Genomic DNA, 25,137 nt, shown 5'->3' on the forward strand with positions numbered 1-25,137 from the left:
GTGCTGATAACTGTAGTCTAGAAAACATGTGAAAAACTTTACCTTTAGCTGGCCAGTGATGTCGCGGCAGCTGACTGTCTTACCAAGCAAGAGACTAAGGTTCAGGGTCAGACCAACGGTTCTGACGTTCTGGGCTGGACACATAGTTGAAGTGAGACACCAAGGAAGAGACGGCCAGCCCAACCCCTCATACGGCATCCCTTCCTGGTTAATCCATGGGGTGATAATGACACTGACTGGCCTCATCCTGCCAATGAAGGGCAAGGCACTGCAATGACGGCGCCTAGAAATGAATAGGAGTGATTGGGAATAAAAGGGGGAGGGGGGAAAGGTGGCCAGGATGAAGAAATGAATAAAACTCCAAATTTCTGTTACAACTCACTGTCATACCTATTACTCTAATATCATAATGACAGGGGGAATGGAAAAGAAAAAAAAAGAGAAAAGAAACAAAGAAAAAAGAAAAATTGCTACCTATTTAAATTTACGCAGCATTCTAAGAATTTGAGCTTGTATCCTACAATCTGACTATATGTAACTAAAGCAAGAGGTTGATTCAATTTAGCTTATAAACCTATAGCAAAGAAAAGGGTATTTTTATCATCAGTGTTTCTACATTCTGACGACTTAGATCTATTAAGTTTTTATTACAACAAAAACTCAATCTACACTACTGAAACAGACCATACTTACCAGACAATTCCTTGGGCTCCAGAGCCAATTGGTTTCAACTGCTGGTAACGTTTTAGGACAGTGAAAGTTGAGTCTGCCACTTGTACACTGTAAAACTGACTATCACATTTACTGTCACTCATGATGTAGTGTCATATAATATTCCGAAGAGCTGGTACAGTCGTCAGATTCCTTGAAAGAGAAACAGAATGAACATGCATTCTTACTGAAATTATACATGCATAGCTCACTTAATAGTGTTTCAGATTTATTGGTATATAAGACAATGTGGCTGTAAGTTGGTAAACTCAGTTAGACCAAGTTCTGAACTTAAGCAACATGCAAAGAATGCAAAGACATTTTTTTTTTTTAATTTTACAAATTTAATCAGTTATACATATACATATGTTCCCATATCCCCTCCCTTGCAAAGACATTTTAATGGTACAAGATTATCATGAAAGGAAGGAATTCTGAGACCCTGCATGACCACATCTTAAGGGATTGGATTAGGAAATAACAACCTTTGGAGAAAAGAATTTGTACATTTTTATTAGCCATGACAAGACTACATCACTATGTGATTCTCATCAGATTGCTTCCTGTGGGACCAGATTACACCGCGCTGTCTCAAGCAGATATGGAGGCACTCTGGAGATGCTGCAAAAGGAACATGTCTACAATTCATTCATGCGGAAAAAGAAATGGACCAGTCTTCTGCTGTGTCCACAAATTCAGGTTAAAGTGATGAACCAGAAAGCAAGTCTGATGCCAAAGTGATTGTAAAAGTGGTAAGTTAAAGAACAACAGGGTGTTGGAGGCCTGGTGACACCTGTGTGTGCCGTGGATGCTCGTGAGTGCGCTCCTACCTTGTGAGGTGGTCCCGGAGCCGGCCTACATTCCCCAAACCCTACATCACTAGCTTTAATACAGACAGCCATAGACAGAGAACTCTGTCATAAGCTACAGTCAGTAACATGGACGCTATGTTATCCACGAGGCATGAGTATAAACTGGCAGCCCCAGAGCAGCCTTTCTGTGGTTTAGACAGTAGGCTGAGATTCCTACGCTGCAGGAGCCTGTATGATTCTATACAGAAAACAAAGCAAACAGAAGTCGGCAGGCAGCTACCTTTACGCCGTTCCCTAGCTCTTGTCTGATAATGTTTATTCAAAAGTTAGCAAGCTATTTATATTGGTCATTTCTTAAAAATTAAAAAGCCAACAACAGAATCATTTAGGTAAATATTCTACACTGTTTACAAACACAGAATTTAAATTTTATTCTACAGCTTCCCCAAATTCCTGCTTGTTTGTTCTAACACCTAATATTTAATATCTACCCACTGAGTTTTTTGGAGTGATGATATGTGTTTCAACACGATGACGTCTAGGACTTCCATTAAACATGGAAACTGATTAACAACAAGACTGAACAAAGAATTTGAATCAAGTGAATAGTTTCCCCAGCTGACTGTTGCTTCATGTTTTACCATCCTCAGGGCAGTGGCTGAGGCACAGCTGGTAGTACCAGCGGCCATTTTGACCAAGAGCCATTGCACACTGGCTGGGGATCGCATCTCAGAGGTCAGCGGTGCACTAGATAAACTAACACACTGTTCACAACGACCGACAGGAATTATCAGCCCTGTGTTACACTGGAGTGACCCAAGGCTTAGTGAGCTGGCCAAGCCATGCTGCTGTGGGAAGGGGGCCCTAAGCTCTAGGAGGGCAGGGACAGGTCTGTCTTGTTCACGGCGGCACCCTGTACTCCCAGAACAGGAGGACAGGGAGGGCCTGGCCCCTGGGACAGAGTGACCATTCAGTATACCTCTGCTGATCTGACCCATAACACTGTAGCTAAGGATTCCCTCACAATGCTGCTCTATTTTACTGACATCTGAAGGAGTATCCTTTTCTAATTTATTTACAGTTTTTAAGAGACTGAGACAATTCATCTCAACATTTACGGGGTACCTTTGTACAAGAAAGTGATAAATAATATAGAAGACATATATCAAGATCAAACAGGTATTGGTCTTGAAGCAGCACCTACTTCACTATTTGGGGGAGAAGTGGGAGGAATGAGTCTATTATCTACATTGTAATGTAAGTTATAAAGAGGTAAGGGCCATAAGCAAAATAGAAACAAAGCTGAAAGGCAAAAGAGGTCCTACCCACGAGCAGGGGTGCAGAAAACAAGAAGAGCTTCATGGGGGAGGTGGCATTTGCCCTGGATAGTTTTGCCAGAGACAGAGTAGAAGCACAAAACTCAAACTGACTGTGCCCAGACATGGTGAACTGCTCAGCTTGATGAGTGGGGTGAAAACGCAAAGGATCAGAGACAGACTCAGCGAGAAGGCAGGAGCCACTACAACCTGCTATTTCTTGGCCATATTGTAATGCACCAGCAATGCTGGTCATTCATAAAGCATTTCTTGAGCACCACTGTGGACCAGGTGCTTTGCCAGAACCTGCCTTCTGTGTTTCGAGCTTACAGAGGGCATACACTGCGGGTACACTCAGAAGAGATCGGATGCAAGGAGAGCCCTAAATCCAGAAGGATGGAGGTTTAGGGTGCGGGGATAAGAAGTAGCATGTGCAGAGAGCTAGAGGTGCCTTCCAAGCATGACAAATCATTTGAGATTTGATTCTGCTGGGTCATGGGGGGAAAAAACTGGAGAGAAAACAAGGCCAGATCACCCCAGGCCCTGGAAGCCGCTCGGAGCCATCTGGGCCTGGACCTGAGGGCTGTGGAGCCATCAAAGCACGAGAGGCATGGGCTCACACTTGCTTTTCAGAGAGGTCATTCGGGAAGCTGAGAAAGGGTTGGATTCGAATGGGTAGGACTCAAAACAGGCAGACCTGACAAAAATGGCAGGATCGTGGCAGGTGGGGAAAAGAAGGAAATGCACGGCTTGGAGGAAGAATGTACGTGACTTGTTGCCCTGCAGTAGATGGGGAGAAACAAAGGTGAAACAGCTGGAGGTAAGCAGGAGATAGCTGAGTCGGAAAGTTCGGCTTTGGACAAGTTAAGTCTGAAGTGGCCAAGGGACAGTATGGCAGGCCTAGGCTGCTGACCTACTCCAGGATCCACCCCTCCCTTCATTTTAGTAACAGAAGCCACCCTGTTCCAGCTGGACAAATGGCTACCTAACTAGAGATGACATCTGGCCACTTTCCTGGCAGCCAGGTGTGGCCAGATGACCAACCTTTAGCTAATGAGATGTGAGCAGAAGTGATGTATGCTACTCCCAGATCATTTTTTTAAACAGAAAGCTGCTTGCCTTTCAATCTATCTTTCTCCCTTGCTGTTGGCTGAGGGATCAGCAGTCATAGACCCAGAGATGGAAGTCACATGCGGAAGATGCTAGGGTCACCCACCAGCCTGAGTCTGGAATGACCTTGTGGCACTGAGCTGGCCCCCATTCTGGTCCACCTGCCCACATTGAGATTGGCACAAATTAATCTCAACCTTGTTGAACAACTCTGGAACTCTCTCTGCTACAGCTGTTGTAACCTGTACTCAGACTGGTACAGTATTAGGTTAGCTTTTGTGAATTTGGGGAGTACATTACATTATTAGGTCAATAATTAACATAATTTCATCTCAAGATTTTAAATAATTTAAAAATTAAAATAAGTTTCCCCTATTAGGCAGAAAAAAAAATCACCTAAGACAGAATCTGTCAAAGCCACCTCCTCTGTCAAGCTTGGGCTTCATGGGCTTCATGAGAGCCAGAGAAAGAACCCCAAACCAAACTAAGAAAGCATGTAATTTAGCTATTAATGAAATCAACTCTCTCTTGAGATTGTATTTCAACAAAATGGACGTCAACCTGGTTTCAGAAGACAATTTACAAATTGAGAGGTGTTAAGAATTCTTCTTGCAACCACATTACCAACACATTAAGAATTCTTCATGCAACCACATTACCAACACACTGAAGGTGCAGTCCCTGCCTTAACTTCCCTCACCAGAAGGTGCTGGTTCCTCACCTCGGTTCCCAGCAGTGGGACCCAGTGCCTACTGTGTTCACTGTCACTCAGCTTCTGCAGGTCTGCCTCTGCCTCCCTCCGCCAGGTCAGGAGCTCCTCAAAAGCAGGGAGGGCCTGTCTTCCGTCTCATACGACATTGTTCAATGCCCACCATTTTTCCACTGAAAAAGCTCCTAGAAGAACACACTCTGCTCCTACAGACCTAAGTGTGGTGAGTGGGTACCTCGAGGTTAGGAATCGGCACGGCCTTTGCTAAAGGCATCTGGCTCATGTCCACACTCTCTCCACTTACCATGCTGCTTCGAGGAATGCTTGTTTAATGAAATGCTCTAATCGAAAATCTCTATTTCTCCAAGACTGGAGACCTGTAAAATCTACCCACTCTATAAATAAACATTGGGCAGGAGGAACATTCCTACCTGTTTAGAGCCTAGAGTAAGAAATGCTTTAAAATTTTTTTTCTTTACCTCTAGTATTCTAAATATAAGCAATTCAGGTACTATAAATATTAAATCTGATTAATTTCTCTAAATAGAAAAATTAGCTCTAACTACAGCTTTACATAATTATAAAATTTTAAAGTGGGAAAGAACAGTGGAGAGCATACAGTCTGAGTCTTGTGGGGATGACAGCTACCATTTACTGAGTTCTCCTAACAAACTCCTGACGGCCTCCTGTGTGCCAAGCATGAGGTAGCAGCTGTCAATGGGGTACTAATCGGACAGTCCCTTCCCTCAAACCACCAACTGCATAATTATCACACCACGTAGAAAGTGTCCTAGGGGAATGCACAGGCTGCATGGCAGAAGCCCAGCAGAGTAGTGTCCAGAGGGCAGAGCGAGAGAACAAGTGGAATGTGTGAGTGAGAGATGGACGTAAAGGAAGGCTTCCTGGAGGAGGCAAGACCTGCGTGCAAGTTAAGTATCAACCTAGGTGTGACGAAGCAGGTACTTTCACACATGATGGTGAGAACTATAAATTGGTAAAACATTTTTTGGAAGCAAAATAGGTAATACCTAAGAAAACATTTAAATGCACAAGACTCCTAACCTGGCAACTACAATTCTATAAATGTATCTGACAAATACATGTGTACAAATATTCAAAGATATTTGTGCAAGGATGTCTGTAGCACTGATTGTAACAGGCAAAAAACTAGAAGTAACTTAAAAAGTACCCTTGGAATGACTGAATAAATTATGGCACAAAAGTATAATGAAGCCATTAAAAACAATGCAGGGACTTTATGCATTGATATGGAAAGATGTCTAACATATATAAGGAAATAAACCAAGTTAAAGAAGAGTGCATACGGTAAATGCCAATGTATGGAAAAATACACAAACACATGCACACACACACAAACACACAATATGCTAGCAAGTGCAGGGAAACAGTGGGAAATGAGACTTTCATTCTTGCCATTATAACTTTGTTCTTTTTTTTAAAACTATGCACATATTTCACATTTTAAAAACTAAACAAACACTTTTAAATGAAAAGCTGCAAAATGGTCACTCTGACACCTTTACAGAGAATGGATTTGAGGCAGATGAGACTGGAGGCAGGAAGGCAAGTGGGCCAGGCTCTGAGTACACAGTTATACACCTTCTCGTAACAGCCTGTGAGGTGCGTGGTACTGTCCTCACTCTGCAAATGAGGAAACAACTCGGAGACAGTAAGGAACTTGCCCAAATTCTCAGCTGGAAAGTGGCACAGCCTGTATTTGAATTGAGGTGTATTTGGTTATCCAAGAAAGATTATTCATGTTTTCCCCAATATACTACTGTAATATCTCTAATTTTATTTAGAAAGTAAAGTGACTGTCCAAGGGCTGGTCATGACCAGGCCAGAATAACACAGATCTTCACATCTCATCGTGTTGTCTTCACCCCACTAAGACACTTTCTTCTGATGATGAAGATAATTCAGTGATCCATAGACTCGAACCTTTAATCACACTAATGTTTCAGAATACCCAGGACATTCAATATTTAAATTAACTGACTGCTGTGATTAAAAGCAGATTTTCACAATCACCCTCTTTGTTTCAATGCTTGCTGCTGAAAGTTTGAATCAAATTGTTCTTTTTTCCTACTTTAATTCGTATTAAAAATAGCATAGCACAACAACTTAATCTTTCTTGGATAACCAAAAACTTCACAGCACCTCAGGGCCATTCTTCTGAACATCAGTTCTTAAGTTACAGTACATACTATGATACAGAATTTGGTTATTATGTCACTCACAGGGACGTGAGTGACTCCAGCAAGGATTCTTCCTGCCGGCCCCTTGTAGTCGTCAGTCTCCCCATCTCCAGGCCCAATGCCCAATACCCAGTGTTGTGAGTAAAGACCTCATTGATCCCCAGACATACCAATAGCCAAAGTGCTCTTCCAGCCTCCATTCCTGATACCTCCAAACCACTGTATACATACCACATTAGAAAGAAAGATCTGTCCACTTGAAAACCTTTACATGAATGCTTATAGCAGCTGTATTTCTAATAGTTCAAAACTGGAAACAATCCAGATGTCCTTCAGTGGGTGGGTGGTTAAACAAATTGCTGTATGTCAATACCACGGACCATCCCCCAGCAATAAAAATGATCGAACTACTGATATACATTACAACTTGGGTGGGTCATAAGGGTGTTATGAAATTTTAGTGACAATTTTTAGTGATAAAAGCCAATTTCACAAGGTCCATAGGACATAATTCCATTTATACAATATTCTTAAAATGAAAATTCTCTATATTATAGAGATATAGAACAGGTTAGTGGTTGCCAGGGGTTATGGATGGTGAGGGGCAAGGCGGGTGGTGTGGTTATAAAGGGGTAGTACAAGGGAGATCTTTGGGATGATGAAATAGTTCTGTATCTTGATGGCGATGGTGGTGATTATATGAACCTCCACATGTGATAAAATGACATAGAACTGTACAAGCATTGTACCAATGCTAACTGCCTGATGCTGGTATTGTACTATAGTTACATAAATATACAACCATTGGTGAAAACTGGGTGAAGAGTGTACAGGACCTCTCTACTATTTTTGCAACCTCTTGTGAATCTGTCATTATTTCAAAATAAGGAATTAAAAGAGATTTGTTGAAAATATGCAGTGATCATACCGCTCTCCTGTTTAAATTCCTTCAGTAGTGACTGACTGCCTTGACAGTAAACTTCTAACTCTTAGAAGAGCAGAGGGGGTCTGCAGGGCCTCTGGCCCACTCTTTGGCACTATCAATCCACCTGGGAGCAGCAGACCCCAGCTGCTGCATACCTCAGGCCTCTGCCAGAGCTATCCCATCTGCCTGAAATGACTTCCCTCCCCCTTTTGCTCTCCTGGACAAACTTCATCCTCCAAAGTCTAGTGCAAGCACCTGCTTCTCCTGCACGTTTTCCTCTCTAGGCTTTCCTTTCAAACTGTGCAGGGCATGTCCCTTTTTTGGCACCACATCATGTATTCATTTGCACTGCAAGTCTATCTCTACTTCTACCCTGTGAGCTCCTCAAGGGCAGAAAATGTGTCTGATCTATTTCTCAATCCTTTACTAAGTACACAGTGGGTTCCCAGGAAATATATGTTAAGGCAAAACTAAGCGGGAGAGTAAATACGGTAAGGCAGCTTCGTGCAATGGTTAAGATGAGGACTCTGGAGTCAGAGAGCAGTGGGTCTGCCATTTATCTGGGTGAGTGAACTTGGGCAAGCAATTACACTCATGTGTAGAATGGGAATAATTGCAGAATCAACCTCAGAGGAAAACTACCACAGTGCCTAGCACAGGGCAAGGTCTCAACGTCAGCTGACCTTAGGACACCCATTCTACTTATCCTAACAAATGTCTGTATTCTGCAAATGTGAATTAAAGTCTGGTAAGTGCAAAAGCTGATGACATGGTTAATACTGGTGAGCACCTCACTGAAAGACACGATAGACAGGAGGCAATGCACAGAATTTACTTTTCATTCTAGGGTGTGGTAGGCAGATGATGTTGCAGGAAATTTTTGAATTTTTTTTTATACAGCAGGTTCTTATTAGTTATCCATTTTAGTGTATATATGTCAATCACAATCTCCCAGTTCATCCCACAACCATCACTCCCCCTCCCTGCTTTCCCCCCTTGATGTCCATATATTTGTTCTCCACATCTGTGTCTCTATTTCTGTCTTGCAAACGGGTTCATCTGTACCATTTTTCTAGATTCCACATATATGTGTTAATATACAGTATTTGTTTTCCTCTTTCTGACTTACTTCACTCTGTACGACAGTCTCTAAGTCCATCCATGTCTCTACAAATGACCCAATTTCGTTCCTTCCATTGTATATATGTACCACATCTTCTTTATCCATTCATCTGTCAATGGGCATTTAGGTCGCATCAATGTCCTGGCTATTGTAAATAGTGCTGCAATGAACATAGAGGTGCATGTATCTTTTTATGTTTTTCTCTGGGTATATGCCCAGTAGTGGGACTGCTGGGTCATATGGTAATTCTATTTTTAGTTTGTTAAGGAACCTCCATACTGTTCTCCATAGTGGCTGTATCAATTGACATTCCCACCAACAGTGCAAGAGGGTTCCCTTTTCTCCACACCCTCTCCAGCATTTGTTGCTTGTAAATTTTCTGATGATGCCCATTCTAACTGGTGTGAGGTGATACCTCATTGTAGTATTGATTTGCATTTCTCTAATAATTAGTGATGTTGAGCACCCTTTCATGTGTTTGTTGGCAATCTGTATATCTTCTTTGGAGAGATGTCTACTTAGGTCCTCTGCCAATTTTTTGATTGTGTTGTTGGTTTTTTTAATATTGAGCTGCATGAGCTGTTTATATATTTTGGAGAATAATCCTTGTTGATTCGTTTGCAAATATTTTCACCCATTCTGAGGGTTGTCTTTTCGTCTTGTTTATAGTTTCCTTTGCTGTGCAAAAGCTTTTAAATTTCATTTGGTCCCATTTGTTTACTTTTGTTTTTATTTCCATTAATCTAGGAAGTGGGTCAAAAAAGATCTTGCTGTGATTTAAGTCAAAGAGTATTCTGCCTATGTTTTCCTCTAAGAGTTTCATAGTGTCCGGTCTTACATTTAGGTCTTTAATCCATTTTGAGTTTATTTTTGTGTATGGTGTTAGGGAGTGTTCTAATTTCATTCTTTTATATGTAGCTGTCCAGTTTGCCCAGAACCACTTACTGAACGGGCTGTCTTTTCTCCATCGTATATTCTTGCCTCCTTTATCAAAGATAAGGTGACCATATGTGCGTGGGTTTCTCTCTGGGCTTTCTATCCTGTTCCATTGATCTATCTTTCTGTTTTTGTACCAGTACCATACTGTCTTGATTACTGTAGCTTTGTAGTATAGTCTGGAGTCAGGGAGCCTGATTCCTCCAGCTCCGTTTTTCTTTCTCAAGATTGCTTTGGCTATTCGGGGTCTTTTGTGTTTCCATACAAATTGTGAAATTTTTTGTTCTAGTTCTGTGAAAAATGCCAGTGGTAGTTTGATAGGGATTGCATTGAATCTGTAGATTGCTTTGGGTAGCATAGTCATTTTCACAATATTGATTCTTCCCATCCAACAACATGGTATATCTCTCCATTTGTTTGTGTCATCTTTGATTTCTTTCATCAGTGTTTTACAGTTTTCTGAGTACAGGTCTTTTACCTCCTTAGGTAGGTTTACTCCTAGGTATTTTACTCTTTTTGTTGCAGTGGTGAATGGGACTATTTCCTTAATTTCCTTCTGATCTTTCATTGTTAGTGTATAGGAATGCAAGAGATTTCTGTGCATTAATTTTGTATCCTGCAACTTTACCAAATTCATTGATTAGCTCTAGCAGAGTTCTGGTGGCATCTTTAGGATTCTCTACATATAGTATCATGTCATCTGCAAACAATGACAGTTTTACTTCTTTTCCAATTTGTAGTCCTTTTATTTCTTTTTCCTCTCCGATTGCCGTCGCTAGGACTTCCAAAACTATGTTGAATAAAAGTGGCGAGAGTGGATATCCTTGTCTTGTTCCTGATCTTAGAGGAAATGCTTTCAGTTTTTCACCATTGAGAATGATGTTTGCTGTGGGTTTGTCCTATATGGCCTTTATGATGTTGAGGTAGGTTCCCTCTATGCCCACTTTCTGGAGAGTTATTTTATCATAAATGGGTGTTGAATTTTGTCAAAAGCTTTTTCTGCATCTATTGAGATGATCATATGGTTTTTATTCTTTAATTTGTTAATATAGTGTATCACATTGATTGATTTGCATATATTGAAGAATCCTTGCAGCCCTGGGATAAATCCCACTTGATCATAGTGTGTGATCCTTTTAACTGCTGTTGGATTCTGTTTGCTAGTATTTTTTTTTTTTTTTTTTTTTTTGCGGTATGCGGGCCTCTCACTGTTGTGGCCTCCCCCATTGCGGAGCACAGGCTCCGGACGCGCAGGCTCCGGACGCACAGGCTCAGCGGCCATGGCTCACGGGCCCAGCCGCTCCGCGGCATATGGGATCCTCCCAGACCGGGGCACGAACCCGTATCCCCTGCATCGGCAGGCGGACTCTCAACCACTTGCGCCACCAGGGAGGCCCTGTTTGCTAGTATTTTGTTGAGGATTTTTGCACGTATATTCATCAGTGATATTGGTCTTTAATTTTCTTTTTTTTGTAGTACCTTAGTCTAGTTTTGGTATCAGGATGATGTTGGCCTCATAGAATGAGTTTGGGATTGTTCCTTCCTCTGCATTTTTTTGGAAGAGTTTGAGAAGGATGGGTGTTAGCTCTTCTCTAAATGTTTGATAGAATTCACCAGTGAAGCCATCTGGTCCTGGACTTTTGTTTGTTGGAAGATTTTTTTTTTTTTTTTATGGTATGTGGGCCTCTCACTGTTGTGGCCTCTCCCGTTGTGGAGCACAGGCTCCGACGCGCAGGCTCAACGGCCATGGCTTACGGGCCCAGCCGCTCCACGGCATGTGGGATCTTCCCAGACTGGGGCACGAACCCGTGTCCCCTGCATCGGCAGGCGGACTCTCAACCACTGTGCCACCAGGGAAGCCCCTGTTGGAAGATTTTTTAATCACAGTTTCAATTTCATTACTTGTGATTGGTCTGTTCATATTTTCTATTTCTTCCTGGTTCAGTCTTGGAAGGTTATACCTTTCTAAGAATTTGTCCACTTCTTCCAGGTTGTCCATTTTATTGGTGTAGAGTTGCTTGTAGTAGTCTCTTATGATGCTTTGTATTTCTGCGATGTCTACTGTAACTTCTCCTTTTTCAATTCTAATTTTATTGATTTGAGTCCTCTCCCTCTTTTTCTTGATGATTCTGGCTAAAGGTTTATCAATTTTGTTTATCTTCTCAAAGAACCAGCTTTTAGTTTCATTGATTTTTTGCAATTGTTTTCTTCATTTCTATTTCATTTATTTCTGCTTTGATTTTTATGATTTCTTTCCTTCTACTAACTTTGGGTTCTGTTTGTTCTTCTTTCTCTAATTGCTTTAGGTGTAAGGTTAGGTTGTTTATTTGAGATGTTTCTTGAGGTAGGATTGTATTGCTATAAACTTCCCTCTTAGAACTGCTTTTGCTGCATCCCATAGGTTTTGGATCATCGTGTTTTCGTTGTCATTTGTTTCTAGGAATTTTTTGATTTCCTTTCTGATTTCTTCAGTTATCTCTTGGTTATTTAGTAACGTATTGTTTAGCCTCCATGTGTTTGTGTTTTTAACGTTTTTTCCCCTGTAATTTATTTCTAATCTCATAGTGCTGTGGTCAGAAAAGATGCTTGATATGATTTCAGTTTTTTTCATTTACCAAGACTTGATTTGTGACCCAATATGTGATCTATCCTGGAGAAGGTTCCATGTGCACTTGAGAAGAAATGTAATCTGCTGTTTTAGGTGGAATGTCTTATAAATATCAATTAAATCTATCTGGTCTATTGTGTCATTTAAAGCTTGTGTTTCCATATTAATTTTCTGCCTGGATGATCTGCCCATTGGTGTAAGTGAGGTGCTAAAGGCCCCCACTATTATTGTCTTACTGTTGATTTCCTCTTTTATAGCTGTTAGCATTTGCCTTATGAGGTGCTTCTATGTTGGGTGTATATATATTTATAATTGTTATATCTTCTTCTTGGATTGATCCCTTGATCATTATGTAGTGTCCTTCCTTGTCTCTTATAACATGCTTCATTTTAAAGTCTATTTTATCTGGTATGAGTATTGCTACTCCAGCTTTCTTTTGATTTCCATTTGCATGGAACATCTTTCTCCATCCCCTCACTTTCAGTCTGTATGTGTCCCTAGGTCTGAAGTGGTTCTCTTGTAGGCAGCATACATATGGGTCTTGTTTTTGTATCCATTCAGCGAGCCTGTGTCTTTTAGTTGGAGCATTTAATCCATTCACATTTAAGGTAATTATCGATATGTATGCACCTATTACCATTTTCTTAACCATTTTGGGTCTTTGTAGGTCCTTTTCTTACCTTGTGTTTCCCACTTAGAGAAGTTCCTTTAGCATCTGTTACAAAGCTGGTCTGGTGGTGCTGAATTCTCTTAGCTTTTGCTTGTCTGTAAAGCTTTTGATTTCTCCATCGAATCTGAATGAGATCCTTGCTGGGTAGAGTAATCTTGGTTGTAGGTTCTTCCCTTTCATCACTTTAAATATATTGTGCCACTCCCTTCTGGCTTGTAGAGTTTCTGCTGAGAAATCAGCTGTTAACCTTATGGGAGTTCCCTTGTATGTTATTTGTTGTTTTTTCCTTGTTGCTTTTAATAATCTTCCTTTGTCTTTAATGTTTGTCAATTTGATTACTATGTGTCTCGGCGTGTTTCTCCTTGGGTTTACCCTGCCTGGGGCTCTCTGCACTTCCTGGACTTGGATGGCTATTTCCTTTCCCATGTTCGGGAAGTTTTTGACTATAATCTCTCCAAATATTTTCTCAGGTCCTTTCCCTCTTTCTTCCCCTTCTGGGACCCCTATAATGCGAATGTTGGTGCGTTTAATGTTGTCCCAGAGGTCTCTTAGGCTATCTTCATTTATTTTCATTCTCTTTTCTTCATTCTGTTCTGAGGCAGTGAATTCCATCATTCTATCTTTCAGGTCACCGATCCATTCTACTGCCGTAGTTATTCTGCTATTGATTCCTTCTAGTGTATTTTTCATTTCAGTTATTGTATTGTTCATCTCTGTTTGTTTGTTCTTTAATTCTTCAAGATGTTTGCTCTTTAATTCTTCTAGGTCTTTGTTAAACATTTCTTGCATCTTCTCAATCTTTGCCTCCATTCTTTTTCAGAGGTCCTGGATCATCTTCACTATCATTGTTCTGATTTCTTTTTCTGGAAGGTTGCCTATCTCCACTTCAATTAGTTGTTTTTCTCGGGTTTTACCTTGTTCCTTCACCTGGTATACAGTCCTCTGCCTTTTCATTTTGTCTGTCTTTCTGTGAATGTGGCTTATGTTCCACAGGCTGCAGGATTGTAGTTCTTCTTGCTTCTGCTGTCTTCCCTCTGGTGGATGAGGTTATCTAAGAGGCTTGTGCAAGCTTCCTGATGGGAGGGACTGGTGGTGGGTAGAGCTGGGTGTTGCTCTGGTGGCAGAGCTCAGTAAAACTTTAATCTGCTTGATGGGTGGGGCTGAGTTCCCTCCCTGTTGGTTGTTTGGCCTGAGGCAACCCAGCACTGGAGCCTACAGGCTTGAACTTCTGCTGCCAGTGTCCTTGTCCCTGTGGTGAGCCAAAGCTGCTCACTGCCTCTGCAGGAGACCCTCCAACACTAGCAGGTAGGTCTGGTTCAGTCTGCTATAGGGTCATTGCTTCTTCCCCCTGGGTCTTGATGCACACACTACTTTGTGTGTGTCCTCCAAGAGTGGAGTCTCTGTTTCCCCCAGTCCTGTTGAAGTGCAGCAATCAAATCCTGGTAGCCTTCAAAGTCTGATTCTCTGGGAATTCCTCCTCCTGTTGCCGGACCACCAGGTTGGAAAGCCTTATGTTGGGCTCAGAACCTTCACTCCCGTGGGTGGACTTCTGTGGCATAATTGTTCTCCAGTTTGTGAGTCACCCACCCAGCAGTTATGGGATTTGATTTTATTGTGATTGCACCCCTCCTACCATCTCACTGCGGCTTCTCCTTTGTCTTTGGATGTGGGGTATCTTTTTTGGTTAGTTCCACTGTCTTCCTGTCAATGACTGTTCAGCAGTTAGTTGTGATCCCAGTGCTCTTGCTAGAGGGAGTGAGCACACATCCTTCTAGTCTGCCATCTTCTCAGGAAATTTTTAGAAGACACCCACTTTCCAACATATAATAGTAGTTATGTTTCTGAGAGTTAAGAATTGGAAAAATGGATTTGATTCTAGAATCAGAGCTGGGGGATTTACTACCTGGGTTGCACCCTCATGCCTAGATATGCTGAAATCAAACTAGTAGCAGCATCAGTTTAGATATACAATATTTAAATAGTCGAACAAATTAAATCATTTACAGTTCTGTAGAAATACATGTGTGTGTATGTTTATGTGTGTGTGTATATATATATATTTTTTTCTTTTTTAAGGAAAAGGAGGTTTTTAAAAGCAATCATTCTCAATGATTTTTTCTCTTAAAATCATTGTAGGGGAGTGGAGACATGTTTTTTAAACAAATTGTTCTAAAAAAACAATACGTTTTTAAAACAAATCCCCAAGATTTTCCTACACTGGCCTATGGAAAGACAAACTAACAGGTGGTTTTCACACTGTTCATTCTCCTAATAGCCAAATAATTGTTATAGAAATATTCAAATAACAACTTCACAACAGGCAAGAACCCGTTTAACATAATGAGAGTTAATATTAATGCCTCTCTTTTAAGGGGAAAAAAACCTGCCTCATTTGTAATCCATATATCCTTAGAAACTTTACTATTCCTGAAATGTTTCAGAGTATGTAGTCTTTGCTTAAGAAAGGTTCTAAGGTAAAATTAGCTGGGGAAAAAAAAGGAGTAGAATACTTTATAGAATCCAAAAACAAAAAAAGAACCAAGAAACCAAATGACATTAAATAAAATCAAATTTGTTGAATTTCACCTTCAAATGTTTAGTAAATTTCCTTAGCTGTAAGGAATTCCTATGCTAAAATGGAGACAATTCTTGCTCATTATTTTTATATCTATTAATTTACACCCCAACATTTTCCAAAGAGGATTTGAGGCACCTTTTAACAATACTTTAACTGGCAATCCAAAGGCCAATAAAAAATGTGAAAAGATCCACAGTCCTTTCTAAAAAATGAGTTCTTGCTGGGCTAATGATATACAAACTTGTCCCAGAAATAATATGCCCTCTTAATGAATCAGTGGGTCCAGGCACTGAGTATCAAACAGTGGCTAACATCATAGTGTGAGCCAACCAGGACTACTTGCCTCTAGAGGAAGCATGCACCCCCTTAGGAAGGCAGCCTGGATCCGACCAAACCTCGCCTAGATCCAACTACAACTTTTCAAGAAATACAGAGAAACACAAGAAATTACATTGGAGAGGTACAATCGGTAAAATCCCAATAATGGAAAAGCTATTGCTTCAACAAATAAACTACAAGGAAAAGAAAAAAAGAAATAAAGGTGGATCTACAGATTAAAAGAAATTTAAAAGACATATCAACTTATCACAATGTAGGGACCTTATCTGGATCCTGATTCCAATGAAGAAACTATTAAAGAAACTATAAAATTTATGAGACAACTAGAAATTTGAATGCTGACTGGCTATTTGATGATATTAAGGAATTATTGCTCTTCAAAGTTTAAAAGAATCCTTATCTTTTAGAACATAAACTGAAAAATTCATGGATGAAATGACATCATAGTTAGGATTTGCTTGAAAATAATAGGTGGGGTGAGGTGTATGGATGGGATTAGGGACGAACAAGATTGGCCGTGAGTTGGTAATTGTTAAAGCCAGATACTACTCTGTCTACTTCCATGTATGTTTGAAATTCCTCATAATAAACAGTTAAAATAAAGACTGATGTTGAAACTAGTTCATACAATCACAGAAGGCCAAATACAAATTTAATTTTCCTTAATTCTTAGGGAAAATTATGTAAAAATGTCACCTTCTTAACCAAGTATAACTACATATTTAGATTAGAAATAGCTGCCCTACTGCCAAATCAATAGTGTTAAGAAAACAATGTGGTTTTGTTTTACCTTATGCATCATGAAATAAATTGGTTTTCTCACTGTTAATTGCTTCATCTGGCACTTTTCTCTATCCAGAAAATTAAGCAATTTGATTTTAAATAGACAAATTGAGGTGTATCCTCTAACATTTATTTAGGGAGGCCAAATAAACACATTTTAATCTGTCAACAAATTACTTAAAGTGGTATCCTGAAAATTAAATCCTCAGGAGTGGATTCTCCTCAGGAGACTCAGGAGAATCAAAACTCTTCAGAGAAGACTATGCCAAAATAGTATTATTTTAACCCTGCAGAATCCTTTTGAAGGGGGAAAAAAAAGGGTTAAATGAAGGGAAACATTATCTAAATTGGATGTTGTTCTTCCAGAACAAATGAAGAGCCAAAAGAGAATACTCAGAGCTGAGGGACCCAGGAAAGAATGCTGATCTGGGGGAGACCTGGGTTCAAATTTCACTTTCCAGCTGCTTGCTATGAAACAAGACTGCTGAAACTCTGGGAGCCTGTTTCCTCCTCTGCAGAAATGGGCTTCATAGCTGCTATCACAGAGCTCCAGTGACAATTAAATGAGAGTACCTGGACAAATAGGGCCTAGCTCCTCTGGCCTTGGGCTACCTTTCCAGCTCATTGCAACTCTTTCCTCCTATACAACCTACACTGGAGGTCGACAATCCTGCAACAAAGCTGAATGAGGTCTGTATTTTGCTTGGTTCACAGCATTTAAAACATTTTAAAATTAGCTACTGCCAACATTTCAAAATCAAGAGAGTGTAGATACAAATGTCGAGTTCTGACTTCTTTCTAAAAATTGCTGGGTGAGCTGGGTCTGGTTCTCCAGGGTCCCCACTACTCCAAGCTCTCTTACACCTGGCCCAACAGGCTGATTTTGACCCCACATTGGGCTAAAGTTCTTCCTTCACCCTGCCCTTTCCCACTTCTTGCTTCCCCCACCTGACAAGTTTCTCATCACCATTCAAGGCTCAACTCCAGCACCACCCATCACCTCCTCCAAGTTTCCATGGCACAGCCCCCCCTCTACAGCCAGCTGTCCTAATACTGTCTACATGTCTGCCTTCCCTACTGGGCTCTTGGGTTCTCTGGAGGAAGGGACCCTGTTGCTATTGCCTTTGTGTCCCCAGGGCCGAGCAGAAAGCCTGACCTAGATAATGTAGAATTCAGTAAATGTCTCCTGAATGTGTGGAAGGAAGTTACAGCTAAAACATTATAAAAATGTAAGATTTTATATCACAGCTTGTTCTGACAGTTACCAAATAAAGGGGTCAAGGACATTAAAATGTTTCACAAAATGAAAGCAAGCATCCATCTGCATACTAGTTTCACAAGTTAGTCAGAAGTCACTAAACAAACATAAAGGAGAAGCAACAGGCGGGCAGGGTCATTCATTCATTCACTGGACTGATATTACTGAGTACTTACTGTGTGCTTTCTAAGCACTGGGGATAAAGCAGTGGACAAATCAGACAACTACCTGTTTTCATAAAGCTACATCCTAGTGGGAGAGACAGAAAATAAACAGGCAAATCAATAGAATAGTTTCAAACCAGATACTAGGAAGAAAATTAAACAACATAATGAGAAAGAATTACTAAGGGAAGAAAGAGGGTGGTCAAGGAAGGCATTGTGTAAAGTGAGACATCTGACCAGAAGAAGAACCAGAAGGAGCCAGCTGTGCAAAGATCCGGGAGACAACTCCAATCACTGGACACAGCAAGTGCAAAGGTCCTGAGGTAAACAGGGCTGAATGTTCAAGGCAAGTAAGGTGGGTGGGACAGGAGAACGGTGCTCTGGGTTGGGGGAGTGGTGGGGGGTTGGCGGGGTGGGTTGGGCAAGGCCCGCTCTGGCGTTGCTGGGCACTGAGTGTGCAATGACAAGGCACTGGAGCAGCGTGAGTATGGGGGACTCTGGGCGGATGGGGAGGGGGTTCCTGCCACACTCAAACCAGCAAGGAGCAGTATGCCGCCCAATTTTTCACAAATGTGCACTGGGCTCCTGCCCAGTCGCTTTCACACATATTCATATAGCCTGACAACAACACTGTCCCAAAGGGCAGACATTTCTCCCACTTTGCTGAGGGGAAAACCGAGAAACATCAAGTGTCAGTGCCTTTGCTAAGGTCGCAGGAACCAAATCCCAGGCTTCTGAGCATCCCGGAGCAGGTGTGCTGCTGTGTGCCAAACAATCGGGGGGGGGGGCGCCCACAGACCCTACGGTAGGTCTTCCAAGGCCAGACTAGGGAGCGGGCCCTCAGCTTTGGGGTGCTGACAGCCGGGCGGGAGGGGGTGACTGCGGCAGCCCGGGAGACGAGGGGCTGCGGCCGGGGTCACCAGCACCCCGCAGACCCCGGTCGGCCCCACAGAACCCAGTCCTCCAGCCCCGCGCTCCCCCTTCCCCGCGGATCCTGGCCGCGCGGCCCTCCCGCCGTCCCTCCACAGCGAGGCTCGGCCCGAGAGTCCCCGCTGGGCCTAACCCGCCCGCCGGGCTCACCTCGCCTCCCCGCCGCCGCGCCAAGAGGAGAGGGCAGGCGGGCGGACTGGCGGCGCTGCGCGCTGGCAGCTCGCGGCTCCGCTGTCCGGGGCTCGGCCGGCCGCCCCGCCCCGCTCTGCTCCGCTCCGCCCCGCCGCCGTCGCCGCTGCCGCCGCCGCCGCAGTGGGTGTGAGGGACGCCGGAGCGCTTAGATCCCTTCCGGTCTAGCTCCCTTCTCCTCCGCCGCCGCCGCCGCAGCGGCGCCCGGCCTGACCGACCCGTGCGCCGACCAATCAGCGCGCGGTAAGCCGGGCTGGTGCAGCCAATCGCGCGTGGGGTGGTGGGGGCGAACTACTACCGGGCGGCTCGGGCGGGACGGCGGGCGGAGCCAGGGCCCTCAGTGCTGGGGGAGCTGCGCTCGAAGGCAGCGTAGCAGATCGGATCCGCGCCTTATTGACGCAGTCACTGTTCTGCGAGCTAGCTGAGCTCGTTGCCCCCACAGGGGCCCGCGGCGCAGCGGCCGAACACGGAGCCGGGAGACGGTGGAGAGGGCGGGCTGGCGCGACCGAAAGCCGGGCCACTGGGCTGCAGCTGCAGACTGGCAGCGGCGAGTCGGCCTGGAGGGAGACGGAGCCGGCCCATTTGGGGGAGAGCCCGGGGTGAGGGTGAGGGCGAGGGGAAGCTGGGGCCTTGGCATCCAGGACCGGGAGGCGGAGGCGGCGAGGGAGTGGGGACGAGAGAAGAGGACCTTGGATTCCTCTGCTCACTGTGAACGAGTTTGTAGGGGTGCTCCCAGAAGTCGGGGACGGAGATGCGAGGAGATGGCCATATGCAGACAAGTTTCCTCGGCAGGTCAGCGACAAGGCAGGAGAGGACAGGCTGGTGCGCCTGGGGCAGAGTTCAAGCTTCTGTCTCAGAGGAGAATGGCAGAGTCGTGTAAATGGAGGGAAGGGAGTGCAGTGCTGAGGGCCCCTAGGACCTGGGGTTTGTTGACACTGACCTCTTTTTTTTTCCCTTATCCTGATCACTTCATTTATTTATTTTTTAAACATTTTTATTGGAGTATAATTGCTTTACAATGTTGTGTTAGTTTCTGCTGTATAACAAAGTGAATGGACTCTTTAAAAAAAATGGTTCTGATGAACCGAGGGGCAGGACAGGATTAAACACGCAGGTGTAGAGAATGGACTTGAGGACACGGGGAGGGGGAAGGGTAAGCTGGGAAGAAGACAGAGAGTAGCGTTGACATATAGACACTGACCTTCTTTTGAGGCATCTCCCACAGCCCTCTAGTCTCTGGATCTGGTTCCAGCATGTCTGGAGTCGTGTGAAATGATGGGAGAGGTGTTGTCGGATCTGTGTTTGGATGAGCAAGGCTGGAAGTGAGGCAAGGAGGCTGGACACAGTGGGGAAAAGCTCAGAGGTCCGTGGCTGGCGTGAGGGGAATTGGACTTTGCGGATGGGGAGACTGGTGGACTGTGAAGGAGAAACTGCCCTCACAGGGTGGCTGGGACCACAGGGTGGTCAGGGCAGGGGCCAAACTTGGGGGAAGGAGCAGGACTCTGCAAAGGGGGGAGGTTACGGGGCTGAGGGGCACGGAGCAGGGTGGCAGAACTGGGGGAAGGTGGCAAGCCTGTGACCCACGGCCAGGCTGGGGGCACCAGGACTTCAGAAGAGAGGTAGGGTAGAGGAAGGGATCCAGGTACGGTGTCCCCCTTAGGCCACCCCCACCTTGGCTACCAGAACAAGTTTTCTAAAACTGAGTATGGCCCTGCTTGAAATTGTCACTCCTGAGTGTTGCCTGATTGAGGAGGGCCCACCTGATAGGCTCCTGCCCACACTCAATCTTACTGCCACCTGCCCCAGGTGCACAACAGAAAACGGAGCAAACATTGCCACCATCAAGGATTATGGGAAACTGTCGGAGCTGTGGTTTTACAGTGGAGCACTCGTGGGTGCTTCTCCTCAGATTAGGAAGGAGCACCCATTCTCACACACACTCCAGCCCTGACTGCAGCACTCACCCCATGGAAAGTGAGTACCAAAAATCATAGTACACACATACAAACCTCTATGCATTTCCTGCTGAGTTTTCTGAAAGGATTCTGCTTTTTTTCTGGCTTATGAAGTACAGGGAACATTTATGGACATAGGGCTGAGGTGACAGGGTGGGGGCCAGGGAGCTGGTCTGTGCTTGGAAGAGCGCACAGGATGCCGGTTGAGGCCAACAAGTGAGAAGATCCTGCCACAAGTGTGGTGAGAACTGCAGGGGTGGGGGAAGGGGGAACACATGAGCACTGACAGCTGATCTAGCCTGCCAGGTGGAGAGGAGCAGTTGAGGAAGGCCTCCTGGACGGGAGGAAGCCCCAGCTGAGGCTGGAAAGCCAGCAGGAATGTTCTGGGCCAGTGCTTTCGGCAGAAAGCACACTAAGACCCAGAGGTTCAGAACTGAGGACATGCATGCTATGTTCAGGGAACCACATATCACCTAGTCTTGCTGGAGACGGAGAAGGGGGACTGGAGAATTTTGAGGGCTTTGAGGTGCGTGGACTGGCACAGCTGACCGGAGGCCCATAGGCTGGCTTCAGCTCACTGATATGCCTTGTTAAAGCCTGAGAGTTGTTTGTTTCTTTGTTTTTTAAGTTTTTTAGTTGCCAACATTTAAAAATTGGGAGCTTTCACCTTGGAAACACTCAATTGTTGGTTTCTCTTGAATAATTAAAGCTCTGGCAACGTGGGGCCCACATTCGCATAGTAGTCAGCTGGAACTGAGTGGCAGCTGCCCCTTTAGGTGAGACCCCTAGTTCACCACAGTCTCCACAACTCCCTATTACCCACATCTGCCTGCAACTTCACTCATCTCTTACCTGCTAGGCCTTGGGGCATCGCAGGGTGGAGACCTGTCTGTGGAGGTAAAGGGCAGCTGTTGTGGAGTATTAAGAAAGGAAGTGAGCAGAGTGATTAGATGTTTATTTTGGAAAGATCACTAGGGCACATGAAGTTTCAGGGATGAGGGGCTTAAGACCACAAGACCAATTAGGGAGCTATTGCAAAGGTCCTTGTAAGAGAAGATGAGGTCTGGTCTGGGGCCAAGGCAGCAGGTGTCAAAAGGAAGGATCTGATTTTAAAACTGTTTCAAGACTTTAGGGAAATTCAAATTAAATTACAACCCACTATCACTACACATCCCACTAGGATGGCTGTATGAAAAAAGACAATAGCAAGTGTTGATGGTGATGTGGAGCAAATGGAACTCCCATACACTGCTGGTGGAAAAGCAAAATGGTTTATCCACTTTGGAAACAGTTTGATAGTTTCAGATAACATTAAACACATACCGGTCATACCACCCAGCAATCCCATTCCTCAATATATACCCTAGAGAAATAAAAGCATGTTCACACAAAGAGCTTACATGAATGTTCATAGCAGCCTTACCCAAAACAGTTAAAAATTAGAAACAACCCATGTGTCCATAATTCAGTGAATGGAAAGACAAACTGTGGTACATCCATGCAGTAGGATATTACCTGACACAGAAAGGACTGGCCTGGTGGCGAGTGCACAGCACAGCATGGATAAGTATTAAAAACATGGTAAGTGAAAGAAGCCAAATGTAAAACTATACATGATTCCATTTATATGACCTTCTGGAAAAAGCAGAGTCACATCAGTCGTTGCCAAAAGTCAAGTGGGGGGAGGGGAATGACTCCCAGGGGCCACGAGTTAATTTTTTGGGATGATGGGCATACTCTGTTGTATTTTAATTATGGTGGTCCTCATATGACTATGTGTCAAAACTCAGAATTGTGCACCTAAGAAAGGATGACTTTTTTTTTTTTTTTTTTTTTTTTTGCGGTACGCGGGCCTCTCACTGTTGTGGCCTATCCCGTTGCGGAGCACAGGCTCCGGATGCACAGGCTCAGTGGCCATGGCTTACGGGCCCAGCCGCTCCGTGGCATGTGGGATCCTCCTGGACCGGGGCACGAACCTGTGTCCCCTGCATCAGCAGGCGGACTCTCAACCACTGCGCCACCAGGGAAGCCCCTAGGATGACTTTTAATGTGTGTAAATTATACAAAACAAACTTGATGTAAAGGAAAAAAAAAACTGTTCAAGAGGTGGAATGGTCAGGTCTTACAGGTAGGATGTAGGGGTGAGAGAAGAGTGAGTAGTCAGAAGAACCTGGCTTGGTTCTTGGCTGGGGACTTCTGCCCTTGGCCTGCTCATGCTTCTGTCAAGGCTCATTAGAGCGTTTCTGGCTGCCCTTCCCTGCCCTTGATGCTGCTGCTGGCAGACACTGCCCACCTCCCCACCCCATGTGGGCCTTTTCACCTGGGTTCCAGTCAGGCTCTCCACTTAGTTGTGCTCCTCTGGGCAAGGGATTAGGCTCAGAGAGCCTCAGTTCCATGGGGAGTGGGCATCGGTGGTGACCCCAACCTGATGGGGGCGCTGTGAGGACTCAAGGAGCAAAGTACCAAACGTGGGGTGCGGACCTTAACACAGGGAGTATGTGAGTGTTCTCATTCTGGCTGCTTTCGGCCCCCTCCCTCGACTTTGCCTGCTCTCCCCACAGTCCGTTAACCCCTCCTCTCACTTCTACCCAGCCCTTACCAAGACCAGAGATGTGCCAAAGGATTCAAGTTAGGACTGTTTTAGTTGTGTGTTATAGAAAGCCACATTGCCCTTAAACCAATGGGGACAATTTGGGGGAGTTTCCTGCATTGTTGCACCTGAGGGAGAGCAGGGGTAGGGCTGGCTTCAGTACTGCAGGCTTGAGAGACAGGCTGAGGCCTTGAAAGCCAGAGGCAAGCTCTCTACCCATCCCGTTCCTCTGTGTCAGCTTCCTTCTCTCCATGTCACCTTCTGCTGTTCCACCACCCAAGGGGGGTGACCCTCTGTCTCAAGTCAAGTTTGAACACCCCCATAGGAGGACTCTGATGGCTCCCCCTTGCAGGGCTCCCACCCTTTGCTGGTCAGTCAGGCTCATGTGAGGATGTGGCAGGCAAAAGGGCAGAAAACAGTTGGGAAAGACAGAAGTCTGGGTTTTATTCTCTGGTAATAAGAAACAGGGTGTCTTATATACACTACCAAATGTAAAATAGATAGCTAGTGGGAAGCAGCCACATAGCACAGGGAGATCAGCTCATGCTTTGTGACCACCTAGAGGGGTGGGATAGGGAGGGTGGGAGGGAGACACAAGAGGGAGGGGATATGGGGATATATGTATACGTATAGCTGATTCACTTTGTTATACAGCAGCAACTAACACAACAATGGAAAGCAATTATACTCCAATAAAGATGTTAAAGGAAAAATAACAGCATGTCTGAGCTGGGGGCACAGCTGAAGGCATGGGAGCTGTATGGAAAATGGGGTTGACCCATGACTGTATGACTGAATGCTGAATGCAGTGACCCTCAGCCCTCCTCTTCCAGGTATCTCCCAGAGCACCAGCCATTGGACCCTTGCTCAAAGGCAAGGGACTGGAAAGCTCTTCTCTGGAAGTCTGACCAGCCCTGAAGCCTAAAGTAAAGGCTTGACCTCCATCTCCCCACAAGCCCCCTTCCAGATTGACCGGCAGTGAATCTTGGCATCAAAATAAGCCCCACTGTGTGCTCAGGACTTTCCACCTACCTTGAATCTGATAAGCCCCACTGTGTGCTCAGGACTTTCCACCTACCTTGAATCTGACTGGACAGCCCAAGGTCACATGGCAAAGAAAATTAAGACAAACAGAAAACTGCATCTTGAAAGAAACAGAAACTGTAGAGAAGAAAATTCCAAAGGGAAAAAAAAAAACATTGCAGGCTTCAA

General features: G+C 44.3%; 1 protein-coding gene across 3 annotated transcripts in view; it reads right to left on the reverse strand.

The window, feature by feature from the left end:
- MAPK9 (mitogen-activated protein kinase 9) overlaps positions 1-19,563 on the reverse strand; it is a 59,696-nt gene extending 40,133 nt beyond the window's left edge. For all 3 annotated transcript variants that reach the window (XM_060095057.1, XM_060095058.1, XM_060095059.1), the window contains exons 1-2: positions 19,342-19,563; positions 694-864 (exon numbers count right to left, since the gene is read on the reverse strand). In XM_060095057.1, coding sequence (XP_059951040.1) covers positions 694-815 — 122 coding nt within the window. In that variant the 5' untranslated portion in view covers positions 816-864; positions 19,342-19,563. The remainder of the gene's footprint in view (positions 1-693; positions 865-19,341) is intronic.
- Positions 19,564-25,137: the final 5,574 nt, after the last annotated feature.

The sequence above is a fragment of the Mesoplodon densirostris genome, chromosome 3 (genome assembly GCF_025265405.1).
Source record: "Mesoplodon densirostris isolate mMesDen1 chromosome 3, mMesDen1 primary haplotype, whole genome shotgun sequence".
Taxonomy (NCBI): Eukaryota; Metazoa; Chordata; class Mammalia; order Artiodactyla; family Ziphiidae; genus Mesoplodon; species Mesoplodon densirostris.